The sequence below is a fragment of the Abrus precatorius genome, unplaced genomic scaffold (assembly GCF_003935025.1).
Source record: "Abrus precatorius isolate BTA unplaced genomic scaffold, Abrus_2018 Scaffold10, whole genome shotgun sequence".
NCBI classification, from domain to species: Eukaryota; Viridiplantae; Streptophyta; class Magnoliopsida; order Fabales; family Fabaceae; genus Abrus; species Abrus precatorius.
The window spans coordinates 23,221,288-23,242,723 of NW_020874292.1; the positions used below are offsets into that span (position 1 = coordinate 23,221,288).

The following is a 21,436-nucleotide window of genomic DNA, read 5'->3' on the forward strand; positions in this document are numbered from 1 at the left end:
TGTCAAATACTATTTTCTTAATATTCATTAATTTGTACGTGTTTAAACGCTTATGAACATGTTTTAAATTTATTTTTGGGAAGTGCTATTTTGTCGGAATACATCTTGACGAAATTGAGTCAAAACACGTGGAGTCAACATGCCAAATGGAAAGTACTATTTTCTGACACAAAATACTCGAATGGAGGCGATTAGTGAAAATTAATGTGATACTTTCTCGTCGCAGGTATGACATGTTTTTTTGGGTAATTAGCAAAAAGCAAGTATAACCATGTTAGTTTCTTTAACGTGCTGCGGATTCGTAGGCTTTTTTTTTTTGCTTTACTTAGTTACAACAACTGATAGGAATGAAATTTAGGTCCTATAATACAGTAATTAGTTAAGGTAGCCTAATATAAGAAAGCATAAAAGGTAATTAACAACTATACACAACTCCTGTGGCCGAACATGTATACAAGGTAGCACTTGCGGAGTGTCCACGTCTAACGCTCGAAAATGGATAAATATAGTAACATTATCATCGGAGATTATCATCATTGAAATAACTAAATAGTTCATTTTAAAAAATAAATAAAAATGTTTTAATACAGTAAATGATTAAAATTAGCATTAAATCAAATGCAGTTACAGAGAATCTATATCCCCTAACTCTCAAATAAGATATTTAATTTTGAGGTTAAGGTCAAACTGTCAAACGTGTGCGTTGTCAGTTCTTGCGAGATCATAGAATGATCCTAATTATAGGATTTGCTCTCAGATATTCAGATAGAGAAGTTGAATGGTATTTTCTTTTTGTTGACAAGTTCTCTTGACCCAACTAAACATACATTAATTTTTATCCGGTCAAGTTTCCTCTCCCTCATTGACTTAGCCTTATGTTTTTCAGTGTGCTCTACGTTCTTCACATGCGTAATTGCAAGGACGAATTCATAAAATGATAAAGAAAGGAACACAAGTAGACAAACTTTGATATATATAATTAAACTAAATAGTTATATGATTTTATATTATAAATTCCAATCTTTATTTAAGCCTTTCAAATAATTAATATGAGACTCTACACATTCATGTAGCATAGTTTCAGAAGTATTTTTAAAATTACAAATTCAATGGAGCAAAACCAAATGAAGAACTGAATGATATTGGATTCCATGTCTCAATGTCAATGCAAAATAGTTTGTCTTGGAGAACATGACTGCTCTGCTATCTGTGAGATAAGTGGTGCAGTACTGCGGCCCATAAAGGGTTTCGTAACAAAGAATTGAAAAAATTACAATGAACGGTAACAAATAAATGCATTTAGTTTTGAAACCGTAACAGAGTTTTGAACAAGGGATGATGTGTTGTGTTATAATTGACATTGTGGATGAGATTTTAACGATAGTGAAAGACGATATTTTGTAAATATGATATAACCATTGCCTGACGATTTTATTTTATTTTAGTTTTTTTCATATAGCGATGAATCAATGTGGATGCATTTATTGGTCAAACAACAAATCATAAATGAAAAATAAAATGATGAAAATGATGCTACGTATTTGATATCACTTTTTTATGATAAGTTATTTCTTACCCATTTGAAATTTTCCCCTGAGACTGTCATGTCACAAGGTAAATGGAAAGGATCCGAGTTTATTATTAAATTCTGGTGAATAAAATTTAAAATTTGACATTTAGAACACACACTTGTACGGTAAGAGTGCATGCAAATTGAAATTTGACCAATTTTAAAGAAAAGGATAATCTATTTCAATTCCGTAAAATTTTATAAATTTTATTATCCTATCAATTTGATTATAAATAAAAGTCCAATTAAATTAATCTTATTTATTATGGTTTCAATTTGACTGGCAATTTTTTTTTCACAAAGCATAAAATAAACTCTAGACGGAGTCTTAAATTTTAAGTGCTCATTTTTTGTAGGTCATCTTAAATGATAATATTTTTTAAAATCAGTTATATTTCTCACAATCTTAAATGACTTAAGATGCATTGAATGAAAACATTGTTAATTTAGTATTGATTTAAATTTTGAAATAATTTATTTTAAAATCTTTTATCTGTTTTAATTTAATATTATAGGATATTATTAGTAATAATTAAAATTATAAATTTTAAAATAATCATTCAATATATCTTTAAATTTTTGTTCAAAAATTATTTTAATGTAATAATAAAAATACAAAACGTAAGAAGAAAATAAAAACATGAAATGCATGAAAGAATGATATTTTTCTAAGAAATTATCTCTTAAAATAAATTTATCTCATTCTATTCAAACGCACTACAAAAATATCTAGTCTGCAAATTTCTTATCTATATATATTTAATGGGGCTTAGCGCCCAAAAACAAAAGCATTAAACAATAAATCAGAAAATAGGTGCAATTACATTGAATCATATTGGTATGTAAATAGGCAAGAATATAGTGGCATGGATGGAGGAGCACTAAATAATTAAACCCTAAACGTGAAACAACAATAATGGAGAAAAATAAGAGAGGGGTGCCAGTTGTAGATAAGAGACAGCAAGGACAATGACGAAAAACGCCATAGCATTGGCTTGGTAATAATCTAAAAATGAAAGGGCCCACTTCTATATAATATAATAGTATAATAGCAACAGCAGACCCCACAGCGTAACCAGTTTCCACAGGGAACTTACCGGCTCTTCCGGTAACCACTAGCCTATATATCTCCCAACCTTTCTCCCCCAAATTCTGAGCCAGAAATACCTTTCTGTTTCTCTCTTTCTATCTCTATCTCTATCTTAACAAGTTCCTCTTTCTACCCCCAATAATAATAGTAATAACCATAATTCAAAAACCCCCCTTCTATCTATCTCTAATTGTTGGGGTAGTTATCGGACGGTGTATGGCAGCGAGATTGTCAGGGCATGAGGTATCCGATCTGTGCCTTGGGAAACCGCCTCTCAGGTCACTTTCCGTCACCGACACCGTAGCCGACGCACTCTCCGCCCTCAAGAGGATCGGAGACTCCTACGTCACCGTCTGGAACTGCCACCACTCCTTCGTTCGCCATAATAACAATTGCTGCAACCGCACCTGCACCTGCACCTGCACCTGCACATGCATCGGCAAGGTTTGCATGGTCGACATCATTTGCTTCCTTTCCAAACCCGACAACCTCTCTTCCCCTGCCTCAGCCTTCCATTCCCCCATCTCCCTTCTCCTCCCTCGCCATCCCACCCTTGTTCGCCATCTCCCTCCTAATGCCAGGTAAAGAATTTCAGATTCATTTTTCGTTTCTTTTTTTCTTTCAAGAAAATTAAAATACAAAAACGCGCAGTCTTCTTTCTTAAATATTAAATAAAATTCAAGTCATTTCTCAATGCACCTTTGACTTTTATGCTAGATTTCAGCTGTCATACAAGAGTGATAAAAAATCACCTTTACCACTAATGCTGAACAAGAAACGAAAGTTGCTGTCATTGTATTAATTGAAGGAAAATCTTTTATTAATTTTGGTTATGACATGTTTGGCTACAGCTTGTTGGAGGTGATAGATGTAATGCACGAAGGGGTGCAGAACGTGGTGATACCAATACCAAACCGGAGTGGTTCAAGGAAAAGTGTCCTTGAATATGGGGAGTCTCACACAATGCACAAAAACGACGCCACCTATTGCTGGCTGACGCAAGAGGACGTAATACGCTACCTCCTGAACTCAATTGGTGTATTTTCCCCCATACCCAGTAACCCTATCAACACCCTCGGCGTAATCGACACGCAGAATCTCTTAGTTGTGTGCTACGACGACCCTGCCTCCTCTGTTTTGGACCTTCTCGCCGTCTCTCTCTTTCACCAGAGTTCCGTCGCCGTTGTCGACCAGCAAGGCAAGTTCGTAGGAGAAATCTCCCCCTTCACTGTCAACTCTTGCGACGAGGCGCTGGTGCCGGCGATGGCAACTCTCTCCGCCGGTGAGCTCATGGCCTACATCGACTGCGGTGGACCGCCGGAGGATCTGGTGCAGGTTGTGAAGGAGAGGCTGGAGGAGCAGAGCCTAGGAGCGGCGTTGGAGTTGCTCGGCGATGAAACGGGGCTTTCTTCTTGGTCGTCATTTACTTCGAGTTCGTCTTCTGATGAGGATTTTTGCATTGGGAAGAATGGGAAAGTTGGAGGGTACTCGGCGAGGGTGGTGAGAAGATCGGAAGCCATTGTTTGCTACCCTAAAAGCTCTTTGGTGGCGGTTATCATTCAAGCACTTGCGCATCGCGTGAGTTACGTGTGGGTTGTGGAAGACGATGGAACATTGTGTGGGATTGTTACGTTCGATGGAATCTTGAAGGTTTTCAGAGAACACCTCAAATCCATCTGCTAACATAATAATACTTGATTCTCCGTCGTTTTTTCTTTCTTTTTTTGACATTTTTAACAATTTGATTTGGGTTTACTTTTTTTTGTCATTTTATAAAATTATCAAATAATTAATTTTTTAAGAACTGGGTAGAGTAATTTTGTCAGAAGATGAGGAAATTGAATCCAAAATAACTAATACTTCACGCTAATTTTTTTAAAAAAATTACCTTTTCGGCTTAGTCAAAGAATCCAACCCGAGATAGCATAGGAGGGAAGGTGTGCAGGCACAAGCAAATTTGGTCCTTGGTTATATATACAACCACATATAAGTGTCCCATCCCTGATTGTTTTAGATTTTAAGAACGTTTTTCACCTTTATGCGGTTTTGTTTTCTCTCTCACTCGATGATTCATTAAAATGGAATTTTAGATAGTGTCTTGTTCTTCGGCGTTAGAACTTCACCCTTAAAAGATTAGGAATAATAGTCAGTTGTATAACGACATCAAAGATGCTTTAAGTATGTGCCACAAATAATATTTTTAAAGTTTATAAATGATTTTATTGCAAAATAGAAATGTTTGTTTAAAAATTATTTGTATTCTATTTATATAACTGTACTTATAGTTATTTTAGGAAGTTTAAATTTGAACTTTCTCTTTCCTCCTTTATATTTCTTAATTGAACTCAACAAAATTAATGATCTCCTAAATCTTTCTTCTTTTTCATTGTCGGTGAATTTTACATGACTACTAGTTAAGGAATAAGAGAATTGTACAGTTGATGTACTTTTAAGGCAACTGCTGAGTAGGAGGAGCTGCTTCTGGTAGCATATACTGTGTAAAAGATACGGATCCCTTTGCAATGTCAAATTCAAATACCGGGAAAAGCTAAGCACGAAAGCTAGTACAACTTGGTTATATCAAATTCAAAGAGAAGATACGGATCCCTTTGAAATATCACAAGCTTCCCTCTCAAAAAATTGGCTATATTAGTCCCTTTCCTTTCTTTTATCAAACTATTTATTCATTTTCCCCATACGATATATGACAGTCAAGAATAATACACTTGAGTTAACCCCTGAAGAGGAGAAAAGATAAGGTAAAGAGAAAAAATGTAAATTGAAGCAAATATAAAAAGAAAAATAATCATTTTTTTTAATTAAATAAAAGAACATACGTAAAAAAGTTTTGTTAGGTTTATTAGTTTTGTTAAGTTTGTTTACATACGGAAAAAAGTTAACTAGTGTGCTAAATGATTTGCTATTCGTCCTTCTTCTTATCATTTTTTTAAGTATGAATGTTAACAGCTTGTAATTTTATAGATCTGACCTAGTTTGTTTGTTTTAGGCTTTTTTTAAAAGCTTTTTTAAGCATCTTTTAATAAAAAAATAATTATACATTATAAACTAGACAATGACGTGATTGGGTTTTACGTTAAATTTATTTGATTATACGTGGTTAGAACTATGTGGAAGTCGAGGATGAACGAACGAGGGAAATCCAAATTCTTCCAAAAAAACATTCCATGAGACCTTTGTCGATTACTTGGTAGACACCTCTTCTTGGCTTTCTCCCGGATTTTTCAGTGGCCATCCGTGTCTAACCAATTAAACATTTTTGCCCATAAAGATTTTTTCGTATACACGTAGATTGAAAGAGAATATGTTTGAAAATACATATCAAACTTCATTATTTACTTTTCGTTAAATAACTTTTTATAGAATATAAAATTAATACTTTACCCATTAAATTATTTTATATTATCTTTTATTATATATATTATTTTATATAGTTTCAATATTCATAAAAATGTTATCTAATATTTATTTATATTAAAATTATTTATTAAAGTAAAGTATTATGATAGAATATATGATAATTTTTTTATAAGATTTCATAAACAAAAATTCTTAAACTAATGGTTAGATTAATTAACTCACCTTTAACATTTGATGTTAATAAATCCTAATTTATACATATAAAATATATAAAAAAATAAAACAAACTTTAGGTGATGGAAAAAAAAACAGATAATAAAAGCATAGATGAATACAGTAAGGTTTAAAATGATAATCTAACACTATAATAGCACTGTACTAATAACATTAAAAGAATTAAAATTGAATAGAGGCTTGTACCATATATTATTCAATGTAGCTCTGTCTCTCCTCATTAGAGAGTCATGGTCACTTCGCCTTGTCGTAGCTGCAATAATTTTGTGTTGAAATAATTTTGAATGAAAACTAACATAATATTTAAAGACTGAATTGTGTTTATTATTTTATAATTAGACTATTTAGAGTAAAAATTATTTAGTTCCGAACTTTAGACAAATTTATAAAAGAGAATTTGTATATGAAGAAACTAAGTAAGAAATTAAACGTGTATAAAAATTTTATTCAAAATATATTATCATTTTAACGTATTAATTTTTAAATATGTACTTTAAGTTTTATTTTCTCAATTAATACACAGTTCTTTTTATCATTTTTATAAAAAAAAAATAACTATTTTTAAATATATTAATTATCAATTTTTTAATTTGTTAAATATATACACAAAAAACACACAATTGTGTTTTTTTTTTAATTGTGTCATTAAAGACATATTAGAAAAACTAAATTTTTAATGTCTTTATCGTCAAGTTATTGTTTAATGTTCATGTTAAGTAATATAACTTATATATATGAGAAGGCTTATATACGTGGAAGGATTAAACTAAGCCTAATCTTTGCTTAAGCAAACAAGGTATTGGAAGATAAACATATTTGACATACTAAATTTATTTAAGTAAGAATATACTGAAAAAAAAATTAAAAGATTGATTGGATAGAGACTTTTAATTTGCTTAAGCAAAATTAAGACAGAATGACAATATATTCTCATTTACTATATTTTTTTTAAACTCAACTTATATTATAATAACATATATTATAATACTGTTTGAGAAAAGAAAATTTTTTTAAGTTACCAAAGTCCTTACCAAAATTGTGGTAGGAAATAAACTATGCTTTTTTAAAGAGATTCTTATGAAGACTGACAAAAGAACCTCATTCTTTGTCGAAAAGAAGACTATATTTTGAGAAGTTTTGACATGTAACGTCTCAAATTTTTGTAATATCAATTATTATTATGTGTGTGTGTGTGTGTGTATATATATATATATATATATATATATATATATATGGATATTAGAGTCTGCTCTTAATTGCATAATGATGATGTCGATATGTATGAATGCGTGTGAATGAGTACAATTGCAGTTGTATATGATTGTATTGATTGGGCTGAGAAAACAGGTTAATGGTGTAATTCTGGGACATTCTTGCTATAGCAAGAGGGCCATGGGAGGAAGACGTGAAACTGTCGCCTTCTCGCTATAACAACAAAGCGACAGTTTGGGGTACATTTCTGGGTGCAGTCTCGCTGTAGCGAGAAGGTTTCGCTGTAGTGAGATTCTGCAGAAATCAGAATGTAATTCCCTATGAGATTTTTGCTGTAGCGAGAGAGAGTGTCGTTGCAGCGAGGTTGACTCGCTGTAGCGAAAGTGTCGCGACCAGAAAGGGATTTAAAGGAGTTAGGGTTTAGAGATGATTTATTTCTCACTTTCCCTTCGAGATTTCTTTGATTCCCTCACTCCCAAACCCTATTTCACCGATTAAATTGCCTCCAAAGTTGTTCGTGAGCTAGGTTGAAGGTTAGATTTGTGTAGGAAACACTTGGAGGTGAGTTTTAATGGTTAGGGTTCGGTTTCTCATCCCCATCCTTTGATTTCTCGGTTCTCCTTGGGTTCTCATGGGGTTCTTCCATGTATTTAGTTTAAAGTTCGTGTGGGGGAGCGCCTACCTTATTGATTTGGTGTGTGGGTCTTCACTTGAGGTAAGGGGGGACTCTACCCTATCTCATTGTATTTAATTTACTATTTATTTCGTTGAATGTTGTGATGTGACTGAGATAGAGAGTAAAAAATGTGTGAATTGATGAAAATTATTGTGTATTTGGAGTAAAATGTAAATTGATTGTGGGGTTGACATACCCTTGATTGAGAATGTGTGTGAGCTGTTAAGGATTGATGATTGAATGGTGTAAATGATTGGAAATGGATATGGATGACCTGTTGATATGTTGTGTGATGGAATAATGGCATATGTGCCGAGTATTGTGAATGAATTATGGGCTAGTATGTCGTGTACTGTAACTGAATATGGGCCTTTGTGCTATGTAATATGAATAAATGTGGGCAAGGTATGCCGTGTATGATATGCTATGAATGGTTCAGCGATACACTAGAGGTGTAAAAGATTGAGACGGTAGAAATACCTTGGGAAAGAGAGAGCGGTGGTGACACTAACAGTGAGCATGGGTGCGCCACAGGCCACACACTCTCCTCCTGACTAGACCTCTGACCACTACCTTTACTGAGCAACTCGTGACTGCCCACGCGGTATCTGTGAGGCGGGAGTAACCGGCGACCATTCATGATGTAAAACAGTAAACGTGGCTAAGTGTGGTAAGCGCACGTATGTGAAATGTGGGTGCAGTGAGTGCACCGATTGTGTTTTGAATCGGAATGGATAATGATTGTGATTGAGATCGAGATGCTTGTATTGTGGGTGCATGATTTAAAATATGTTAGTAAATGTGTAGTATTTGAGGTGAGTATCTATGTTTATGTGTGTTAGATAGTGTAAAATACTCACCCTTACATTTATTTTTCAGGTGACCAAGACGATCAACACCAGACTCAGTGAAGGAAGGATGAACTGCTATAAGACTTAGACTGTATTTTAAAATTATGATGCAACTGAATTAGTTCTGTAACAGTCTTTAATATAAATTTGTAATCCTTTATTGTTTTGAACTGTTTTATGAAACTCTATGATTGAATCTTTTTATTTAAATGAAAATTTTATTACTCCTATTTTACGAAATTATTACTTGAAAATTAAATTAAGGTGTTACATGATGGGTCATGAGAAGAGCCCTAATTTTTGTCGAAAAGAGGGTTGCCTTTTGAGGAGTTTTGGAAATTTTCAAGTCCAAGATTAAAAACAGCCAAAACTTGTCAAAAAAGGAGTTGACAAGAGAAATTATTCTAAGTCCATGAGACAAAATAGAACTCATGAATCTACCCTAAAACTTGTCAAAAAATAAGTTGACAAGAAAAATTATTCTAGGTCCACAAGATAAGATAGAAATCACATATTTCCCCTAGAACTTGTTGAAACAGGAATTGATAAAAAAGAATTATTCTAAGTCTATAAGACAGAGTGGAGCTCACAGATTTTTCTTAAAACTAATTGAAACAAAAATTGACAAGAAAAATTATTCTAAGTCTAAGAGATAGGGAGGAGCTCAAAGGTGAAGAAACAAATTTAAAAAGTTATAAGGCTTGAAGCGACTGCCAAAGCAACATTTATCAACGATTACCACTAAGTTAAAGGACAGAGACACAAAGAGATCGTGGGTGACAAGGATTACAGAGAAGCCATGATCATGAGCGGTTTGGATAATGGGCAGCAGCGTTTGAAAGCAATTATGTGTAGAAGTGATTATCAAGAGACCCACGAATGGAGGAGAGCAGTTGAGTTACATTGCCTATAAATAGTACAAAGTTTTACATTACGGAGGACGACTTTTTGCATCAAACATCAACACCTAAAATTCTCTGAACGTTGAAATTCTGTACTGAGCCAGACACTAGCTACCAAGAGATTCACGGTCATTCGTGATCATTGTTGCTAGGAGTCGTACGTTATCTTTATGCAAATTTACGTTTTTTCATTTTATGTTCTGCAATTTAGTTCACGTACAGTTCACTTCGTAACCCTTTTACATTTAGTCCAATACTAGTTTTATTGTTCTATTACTATTTCTGGTCAATTTTATGTTTTACGACATTGATTCAGTCATTCCAATTACAACACACTTAAAAGAATCCAAAGAAGACTTAAAATTCAGTCTCAAATTACTTTTGAATTTATTTATTTACGAGTTAGAATTTTCACCGTAAGCAAATACACATGAAAAATTAACTATTACACAACATTCTACCTTACAATTACAAATTTGAATCTTGCTCACATACCTACATTCATTGCTTGACCCTACTTTATCCCACCAATACTATTATAATAACTGTTTTTCAACTACATGCTTCAAACTCCATACATTTGACATAAGCAAAAACTCAACACCATAATTATTATCATGTGCTATAATATCATTGTTATAATATTGTACCTAAATTTTGAGGAGTCAAGCAGGTGTACATTTCAACTCGACCCCTCAATCATATGATTACACTTCGTTCTTCTTTTTGGAAGTAAAAATACTTGAAATTGACTTCATTCCTTATAGGCGAGTGGCATCTGATTATAAATCCAAATACACTAATAAAATTTCTCTTGCTTAAATGAATTAAGGTATTTGTCTAATGAATTATTTCTCTTGCAATTCATTTTCACTTGAACAAACATTGATTAGTTTAAGTAAAATTTAATAGGTGAAATGTATTTGTCTTCTTGCCTTATTTACTTAGGCAAAAAATGTGTCACTTAAACAAAAATTAAACTTTATTTAACGTTTCCATGTGTATGAATCTTGTGTATAAGTCTTATCATGTTTATGAGCCGCTTTTTTTATATGAATGATGTTAGAACTTGATGACAAGAACCAAATTAGATACAGCATACATGTATATAAACAATTACAAAAATTTTTAAGTGTAAGGAACAAATTGTAATTGAGAGACATGTATAAGGACTAAGTTATATTTTAATCTATGATTTATATTAATGACACTATTTACTTATTAAACATATTTGATCATTTAATATATATAAGTTACCAATTCAATTATTTGATATTATGTGTATTTATAAAATATAGGTTTAATTATATTTTTGGCCCTTGTAAAGTTAGCACATTTTGCAATAAGTCCTTGTAATTTTTTTTTGTTAAGATTTAGTTTTTGAAAAGTTAAGAAGTTAAGATTTAGTTCCTGCCATCAACTCCTTTTTGTTAAGTGCTGAGCTAACAGACGGAAAGCCAGCTCAGCACTGCACATAGCATGCCACGTTATTTATTTTATAATATTTTACCAATTAAAATAGATATTTGCAAAAAAAGTCCCTAAACATAGTTAACATATTTGCAAAAAGGTCCATCTTCTTCTCCACTCCACCTTTTTCGCTGCTCATCTCACATCCAGTTTGAACCCCATCCCTTCCTCTAACCCCAACCCTTACCCTTTTCTTTCCTCCCCTCCCACTCCCTTCATGCTTATCTCATTTGACAACAATTCCATCTTTTGTTTTTATTTAACACTTTAGTGGGCTGCTTCAAAGCATTTACCATGGCTTCCTTTTGTATATAAAGTTGACACCATGAGAAAGCTTAAATAGCTCGAATAACGGGGCTCACTTTATGCTACATCCTTTCTTGTGAGCATTATAATGTATAATTTAATTGTCTTTTTATATGGAATTGTTGGTGTAGATTTTTCATGAATTGTACACATGAACCCAACACCTGTAACCCCCTCACCCCACCCCTTTCCCTTTACTCCACCCATCCCTAACCCCTTCCCCCAACACGCAACCCTTCCCCCCCCCCCCCCACCCCACCTACACATGCACCCATTTCCTTTTACCCCACCCACCCCCAACCCTAACCCTAACCCTAACTCTAACTCAAACCCGTAACCCCTCCCCTCACCCCACTCCCAACCCATACTCGCACCCCCTTCCCCCCCCCTCCATTTCAAATATATATTTTATGTTTGTATTATGTTTTTATTAAGTTCTTTAAAGATGGTTACAAATATGTACTTTATAATTGAATAAAATTTTAACTAAACTCCACTTTGTTATTAAAAATAGGTGAGGCATTAAGAAGTGTTGAGTTTCAAACTTCACCAACAGGTTGTGCCCTTGAGAGTTGGTCCTTGAAAGTGAAGAGATTATGGAATGCAAATAGATATTTGTGGGATGAGGTTGGGGCTAAAGTGAGTTTGGGTCTGCGGGTAAGAGTGAAGGTTAGAGGTGGAAGTGAAGGTTAGGTGAGGGTGGAGGGATGAGGAGGGAGTGGGAGAGGAAAGGGAGGCACTAAGGCGAGGTTGGAGGTGTGGGTGGATGGGTTGTAGGGAAGGGGAAGGAGTAAGAGTAAAGGTGAAGGTGGAGGTTGAGGGTGAGGGGAGGTGGGACTGTTGCTACTGAAGAGGAGGTGTTGGGGGAGGAAGAAGAAGACTTTTTTTACAAATATATAAGATAGTAAGGGAGTTGACAATAGGAACTAAATCCTAATTTTTTAACTTTTTAAGAATTAAATTTTATCAAAAAAAATTTATATGTACTTATCACAAAATATGCTAGTTTTATAGAGACCAAAAATATAATTAAGCTTAAAATATATTATAAATTTATATCATTATACTAATTTTTTTTATCATTTTAATGAATAATTTGTTTATTTTTTATAAATAAAAAAGAGGAAATATCATTTAGAGTTGACTTTTTTTTAAAAAATTATTTTTACACTAATTTGGCCGTAGTTCCTCCCAACCATATATAATTTTAAGATTGCACGAGTTAATGATTTTAGTTTTTAAATTTAATTTTTTTATTAATTTCTAATTTTGTATAATGTCATGAATTCAAACATGTCCTTAATCGTTAAATACACGGCTCTCATTTACTGAAAAATCTGTTTCAGCAGGGTAATAGTATTGCGCTTCGTCCTTTCGAGTCATGTTTGGGATTCCATGATCCATAACCAACTTTGATAAAATTCTATTTGCATCAAATAACTTGCTTTTTTCTTTTTCATTTTTGTTCAAAAGGCAACGACCTTTCTAAAATAATTATGTGGTCCTGGGCCCAAGCAACATATGATGGCAATTGACAAGTCACCCTACTTGTTGTTGACTTTTTGGTCAATAAAGAAAACACCTTGTACTTGTAACATAAACCTGTGCAATTGTCACATTTGCCTTTTAATTAAATTTTCAGTTTACTTCTTCCCAGACTTTAGAAGACATAACAGGGAATACGATAAAACACGCATTTTTTTAGACGAGGAAAAAATTGTGGCCAAACAAAATGATTTTGAATTTGGTTTTAGGTAATAAAAAAAAATACAAACTATCATATTAGCAAGCCATTTATTTCTTTTCCATAAGGCCAGAAATAAGAAAATATTTTCAAAGTCTGCACCAAGGAACATAAAGTAAAAAAGAGAGAGGGAAAAAGACAATTCAATTATAATGTAGTTAATTTTTTTACAATTTTTTTTTCTTTTGATATTTATTTTAAATTAAATTATATATTTACTCTTTATATTTAACATATATATCAACTAGTTTAAATATTTTTAAAAAAATCTATTTTTATTCTTGTACAAGTGTTTTGTTATATTTTGATCTTTGTCATTTATGCTTTAATTCTTATTATTACAAAAATATTAATGATAAAAATATCAAATTATGATAAAATACTCAATAATTAAAACATTAATTGTTAAGTATAGAGATAAATTCACTTGTTTTTTAAGTATAATAACTAAAACATAAGTTTTTTTAAGAATATAAACTAATTCATATATACGTCAAATATAAAAATTAAATATATTTTAATAAATTATAATTTTAAAAAATATATATTATAAATTTAATTAAAATATATATATATATATGTATATATATTATAACTCGATTTTATAATATATATCTTACTTTTAGAAGAATGAATAAAATATTAATGTTAACATTTCTATTATAATTTTGTAAAACGTAACTATATCAATTTAAATATAATAATTTTTTTTTCAATTAAGCATTTTGTATGTAAAGAAATTGCATAACTTAGATTTAAGTATCTTAATTAAGTTTTTATGCAACTTTTATAGGACCTAACACTTAATTAAGATAATTTTTTTATATAATATATAAATTTTTTTAATATCTTTGAAAAATATTTTTTATATAAAAAATAAAATATTTATTATATTTAATATGTGAAATTACACTATTACTAAAAATTTTAGAGGATCAACTTTGTAATATGGATAAATTTATAATTATATTTTTTTATCATGATATGATATAAGTAAATAATTCTTATTATATCAACTTAAAATTTCAATAGTGAGTCTTTTACTACTTTTTCTATAAATTATATAAAGACTAAATATGTCTAGATATTTTTTTAACCGTAATAATTTTTTTTATCATATGTAAATTATTCTTAGTATTTTATAACTATAATTATTCTTGGTGACTCATTGTTATTTTTTTAAAAACAAATTCATTATTATTTTTAATTTTTTAGTTTTATATATATATGTGTGTATGTGGAAGGGGGAATCTTCTTACACTAGTGTAAGTTTAAAAACTCTTACACTTAATTTGATCCTTTTAAAAACTTACAATTAACGAATTATAATTTATTATTTTATTGACCATTGACCATTAGATATAAGTTAAATGAAAGACTCAGATCGAGTGTAAGAGTTTTTAGACTTACATGAGTGTGAGAAGATCCTGTAAGTCTAAAAACTCTTATATTCTATCTGAGTCCTTCATTTAACTTACATCTAACAGGTTCACAATTTATCATATGATTATTATTGTCATTATTATAGCCAATGGTTTTAGTACAAGTCTAATGATATGTCCATACCTACCACAATTGAAATAGATTAAATGCAAACTTTCATATTCTACTTTGAATTTTTGACCTATAGTCTTAAAGGAGAGAATAAAAGTTTTTTTAAGGTCTATCTCTATACAGATTTTGGCAAATTTATCCCTGGACAGTAAGAATGTATGGAAGTCAATTTTTAATATTAACTCCAGGCAAGATCTAACCTGTTACAGGAACTTTTCATTATACAATTTCAAGGGTAGATCAAAGATGCATACCCAAGCAACAATTTTCCTAGGACTAAAATCTTTGGACAAAAAGATAGTACTCCAAAATCAACTAAGGCTATTCAAATAAAGCGCACTTATAATTCTCTAAGTTATTGAATTTAACCAAAAAGAATTTATTATTAAGATCCAAAATTTTTAGGGCTCAATTCTTTCTCCATATATTACTTAATTTCCTATTTAGATAGTTAAAACTAATAGATTTACCTAAAAGTTTAACTATTAAGGTAAATTTTCACGGGGAGCACCAGGTTTCATAATCTTCTAATGAGAATTTTAAATTAGGGCATAAATCTTGAGTTTTATCTTATACTTCTTACTGTTTATTATCAGAGTCAATATTAAATTCCTCAAGCACGAATTTTACTATTTTCTCATTTCTAGAACTTGATCTAACTCTTTATACTCAAGAATGTTACTTTTATAAGAGATAAATTCAGATTTAACAAATTTGAAAGGCACTTGATCTATGTGCAGATTGATCAGGATCTCCTCCTACATGTTCTCCCTTATGTCTTCCATGGATGGTTTGGCATCAACCTTTATTTTTTTCGTGCTTTGGTGCATCTGATCCAGTTCCTCTGTTGAATGTTTTTCGGTTTCCAAGCGCTCTATCCCGCACCAGCCACTAGCATAATATACTTCCTTAAGCTTCTTACGTTTCACACTTTTGAGACCTTGAGATGTAATGACGCTCAAGCTCACAAGGAAAACTCTAGAGCAAGAAGTCCTATGAGAGCACAATCCCTCTTCTCGCGCAAGAAAGTAAAAACCAAGTCTTAGAAATTTTTCCAAAAAATTGATTAGAATATGTCATTTTAGTTAAAATATATATTTAATTTTAGTCCATATAATTATAACATTATTAATAATAAAAATCAAAATATAAATAATAAAAAGTAAAATGTAACAAGACACTTATAATGACTAAAACTTAATTTTTTAAAATATAAACTATTTTTTTTATAAGTGTTAGCTACAGAGACTTAAATATATAATTTAATTTTTATTTTAATATTTATGTTTTTCTTTACGAAATGTTTTTTTGTTATTTTCCAATTTAGTTACTTTAAATAGATAGAAATGTATGTAGACTTCACACTCATTACCATTCCATTATATTCATATCCTAAAGCGCTTCAATGATCATAGGCATCAATAGGTTGATTTTTAGGCAAATGATGAGGCGTATACATCTTCGTCAGAAAAGAAAAAGTGTACATATCAATTTATGGATTTGGATTTCATGCACTAAAAAATAATCAGTAACTTAAATTTGTTAAATAAAGATCGAACAATTCAAATTCAGAATGTGAACCGTCTAAGTTCTCTAGTTTTTTTACTATGTCAAATACATATGTTCTTCTTTTCTGATTAGAGTGAATCCGAATCAATCAATGTATTTATAACTTTTTTTTTCTAATAATTTATGAAACATTTTATATATTAAAGTAAAACATTTGTTTATTAACTTTTAAATTTTAAATATATTTTTTAAAAATATAAAATTATTATTATTATATATAATATTACATATAATATTAATATTTAGATATTAAAACAACAGTATTTTTTTATAAAATGATGATGACGTTTGGGAATAATGCTGTGAGGTGCACAGCACCTAATTAATTATTTTCAATGAACCTACTCTTTTTATCATCATACCCCTCTTTCTTTCTCTATCAACTCACCCCACAAGATATTTATCTGCCTTCCCCTTCATTCCCCCATAGACCATATCTGCCACCATAAACACCACCCCTTTTCCCTCTTGTTTCCACCTATTATCGCTACTAGATTTTCAGCGACACAGACAAATAATGTATTTTTAATTTGTCACGTAGATAGATAAATAATCTTCTATCTCTCTACTGTTGTTAATTTCAAAGTATTGTTTTTGTAATCTCGAAACAGATAAAACAAATATAAATATAATCAATAAAAATGGTACAGTGTTAGCGATTATCTAATGCCCTACAATCATTTTTAGGAAAAAAAAGGCACATTGATGGCATTCTGTAATTTATGATTAACTGATTTCATAAAATGGGTTGCCTTATTACGCGGTGTTACCTTTAAAAACACTCTATTTGAAGAAAATGAGTGTTAGATACTTTGCGTGCTTCTAATAATACCATTGAAGATCATAGGACTTTAATCAATGCCCACCGTTACTAATCATTGTTTTATATTAAATCTTTGGTAATGGTACTATTTCCTCTCTTTTGTTACTGATAATTTGGCATGCTCACTGCCTTTTCCATTCCATTTGAACAGATTGAAATAGATCTTCAGCCAGCGAACCAATTTTGAAATTATCTGAGTTTTTATACAAATTAAGAGTAGAGTCTCTGCAATAATTTTACAGTTTAGTGCTGGCTAGCCAGTAGTGTTATACTTATTGGTTATTGATTATTCTATTAATAATTTCAAATATAAAAACTAAACTGTTAGTATAATCGTCAATACATTAATTATAAAGATTAATATAATATATTATTTGTTAGTATAAATCTTCCAAGTTTATATTAATAATATTTTTTTATTAAACAACTATTATACTGACAAAATCTATGTCAATACTTGACAAGTTGTTTGTTAATGAATAATATTTTTTTGTAATAATTTAAATATTTATAGTAAAAATAAAAGCATTTCATTTTAAATATCTAGATGAAAAATAGTTTGTTTAGGCAACACTACTTCTCAAAAGATGGATATCAAACAAACATTGTGTTGGGAACAAAGAAAGGGTAGCAATATTTATCCTTTTGATAATAGGATGAGAAAAATTGTTCTGCTGTTAAAAAAATATACAGGAATTAAAAGAACACATGCTTAACCAATTTAACCAAATCATCCATAATTATTGGATCATCTCGATCATTGACAATTCAAAAATAATATTAGATACTTATCATAAGTAATGTAATGGATGCTAGGTAATTAGAGGTTGATTGTTGGCTGTTGTGGCAACAAAATCATGGGAGCTATTTTCTTTATTTTTGGTATACAATCATTCACATACATTATTTATAGACCCAAACAAGGGAAATGAGGAGGAGCCAATCCATAGTTTTCCAAGTATCATGAATGATAAATCTTATTTACTGGCTGATAAAGTAAGGACGGTGGATCTGAATGTCATTGAAACTAAAACCTATAGCATTCATGAATCATTGAGGCCTTAAATTATAATGATCTTTTCTATGGACCCCAACAAAAATCGAAGATTAATGTTTTGAAACTTTTACTTAAAAAAATGATTGTCTGTTCGAATAAATCACTAATAAGGTAAGCTTTATGATATTGACATATTTTGTACTTTCATTCTCCCTTGTCGTATACCCTTTTGAGCCTTTCATGAAGACGAGAACATTTGTATTTTTTTCATAGTCAATCATTAGGATGTCCTTAAGACTCCCAAAAGATGAACACATACGACGCTTCGAAAAAACAGTTTGTGGTGTGCAGAATATATAGTAGTTAAGTTTTGCTCTACCCAAGAGCAAAAACTCAAGCCCAATTATATTCAAATGGGGGAGAAAAGAAACTCCAATAGGGGATATGCATAGACGATCATAATTTTCTTTTTTTCAATGAAGAAAATAATTATTAGCATGTGATAATCAATAAATAGATAGAGGCAACTAATAAAGTTTCTAGCTATATTATGCATTAATTATTGACAATCAATTATATTTTTGTCCTCTTATGAAGATGAAGAATCACCCTTATATTAGTGAATATTGGGATAATATATGGTTGTTGTTTTGGGATTTCATTTAGGATGAGCGGTACTATAGTTTTGACTTTTGAGACGAGGTTGCACGTTCATCTGAACTGTACTTGTGTTAGAGAAATGTTTCCGGAAAAATATTTGGCATAATTTAGCATTCAGTCGCTATAAAAGTTATATAATGTAAATATTTTATTAAGATATAGTTTTTATTTTTTTTATAATAATAACAATTTTTTAATTTTTAACTAATATAGTACCAGCAATATCAACTCAGAAGAATTTTAATAGAACATAGAGAGACTAAAATAATAATTTGTGAAAATAATAAGACTATATTTTAATAATTTTTTCTATAAAAACTAAGAGGGCTGTATTGGATTAAAATTTTAAAGCATTTTTTAGTTGAAAACAATTCTGCAGATTTTAAAAGACTTTGTAAGATTCTGCAAGATTTTAAAATCAGAATTTTAATGAATTATGCAAGACTTTTAAGTCAGGATTTTAATAGATTTTGTGAGACTTTGTAGACTTTGCAAAATTTCGTGAATTTTTGACATAAAGAGTTTAGGATTTTTTTTATGCATTCAAATTTAAAAAGAGTTAAAGAAAAAAATAATAAAAAATAATGTCTGGATAAATAATAATAATAATAATTCTCCGTAATATCATGTCCTCTTAAATAGTATTTACCTATATATTCATAACTATACTAGTCCTCTAAGCATTAGCGTCTTCTCGCTCTTGCTCTTGGGTTTGAATTAGGCGTCAAATTGAGATATTTATTAACCGGTAATATTGAAGATGAAGGTTAGTCTATCAGTTCAATTGAAAATTCATCAAAACGATATTCTATACGAAGAAAGTTATGTAGTGTTGCATATGCTAAAACAAGTTCTACTTGTGTCTTAAATAAAATGGAAGTGTTGACTTAAAAATTGTGAATCTTGATTTAAAAATACCAAATATTCTTTCGATCACATTCCTTAAAGACGCATGAACGAAGATTGAACAATTCTTTCTCATTTTCAAGATTATTACCCTAACCTGCAAAATCTTATAGATGATATTTTATACCTCAAAATGAAGCTAAAAATTGGTGTCAGTTAAAAAATTCACAATCCACAAAGAAATATTTACCTAATTACATATGCAATATATATAATATTAGTATTATAATAATAATAATAATATTATTATTATTATTATTTAAAAAATAAGCATTTACCTTAAGCCACTTTAAGTCTATTCCTTCTTATTATATCATCATTTAGTAGCCTCTGAGCCTAAAAGGGTTGAGGTGATAAAATGTTTGGGTGAGGTGGATGCTAGTAAGGTGGTCATAGTGATCTCGTGCTATGAGTATATCATTGTTAAGATCATATGAAAAGTTTTTCATCTCAAAATCAACATTTTCTTCTCCAAAAGTTGTAGCATCAATATCATTAGGGCCTACTGACATGCAAGTGTGCCCACTAGCAATTCCACTCCCAACAATAATCTTCAAATCCTTATAATCAACCATACTTTTTTCTCAAAGATTTTTGTGACTTGGGTGAGACTAGAAAAAAAATTTATTATTAATATATTGAAAATAATATAATGCACTAAACTTATAAACTATTAATATATTTAAAAGATTACGAAGTAATCTCACCTTTAAGTACTCTTTACATATTTCATCACTAGAGGTGAATGTCTTTGAAATTAAGTCTCACCCAAAAGCAGAATTGTTGCGCATAAGTGTTTGACATATTGTTATTTATTTTTTAAACCACTTCATTCGACTCAAGTAATGATTATACGTTTTAGAAAATTTAATTTAGTATTGAGAGGAGGAATGATGACTCTCTTCATATTTAGTTTGCTAATTGACTCATTAGCATCATGCAATCTATTTTTTATAGCATCCACTATCAGCTGTAACAATTCATCGAAATCCTTCTTGGTCTAAACTTCATAATTTTCTTTCTTTTATTTCCTTTCCTTTATTATTTCCTTGTGAATCTCCCATTTGAATTACTAAAATAATATATGTTGAAAACTAGTTATATAAATTATTATGGATAAGAATACTTATTAAATTTATATTTCACCTAATAGGTACCTATATAATTAAAAACAATACTATAGCCTCGTAAAAGGCTTAATTGCTATATATATATATATATACACACATTATTACTTCTATATTTTAAATATTTAAACATCCATTTATTCAATTAAAAAAATGTTATATGGTATAGACAAATATCCCAAGCTCAACAGTTAAAGGTGCTAGTTAACTATTTGAAAATCTACATTTGATTGTAAAGATTATGATATTAATTTAAGCTTTCACCTTTTTCTTTCTTGACGCATGTTAGAAAAAAATTAATACTTAAAAGTTAAAATTTCAAGTGTTTTGTGTTATATATCTGAGAAACAAAGTCAATGACACTATT

The 21,436-nt window shown here is 30.4% G+C and overlaps 1 protein-coding gene across 1 annotated transcript; it reads left to right on the forward strand.

Annotated features, from left to right (window-relative positions):
• Nucleotides 1-2,719: 2,719 nt before the first annotated feature.
• LOC113845812 (CBS domain-containing protein CBSX5-like) lies at nucleotides 2,720-5,723 on the forward strand. The gene is made up of 2 exons (XM_027473410.1): nucleotides 2,720-3,241; nucleotides 3,512-5,723. Exons 1-2 carry the CDS (start codon nucleotides 2,877-2,879, stop codon nucleotides 4,341-4,343), a joined length of 1,197 nt encoding a protein of 398 aa, XP_027329211.1. The 5' UTR covers nucleotides 2,720-2,876; the 3' UTR covers nucleotides 4,344-5,723.
• The last annotated feature ends 15,713 nt before the right edge of the window (nucleotides 5,724-21,436 follow it).

What these genes read in the sequence shown, in the direction of transcription:
- LOC113845812 (XM_027473410.1), top strand. Translation starts at nt 2,877, where the DNA reads ATGGCAGCGAGATTGTCAGGGCATGAGGTATCCGATCTGTGCCTTGGG. An exon ending in CATCTCCCTCCTAATGCCAG is followed by an intron (nt 3,242 to 3,511) that starts GTAAAGAATTTC and finishes GTTTGGCTACAG; the next exon opens with CTTGTTGGAGGTGATAGATG.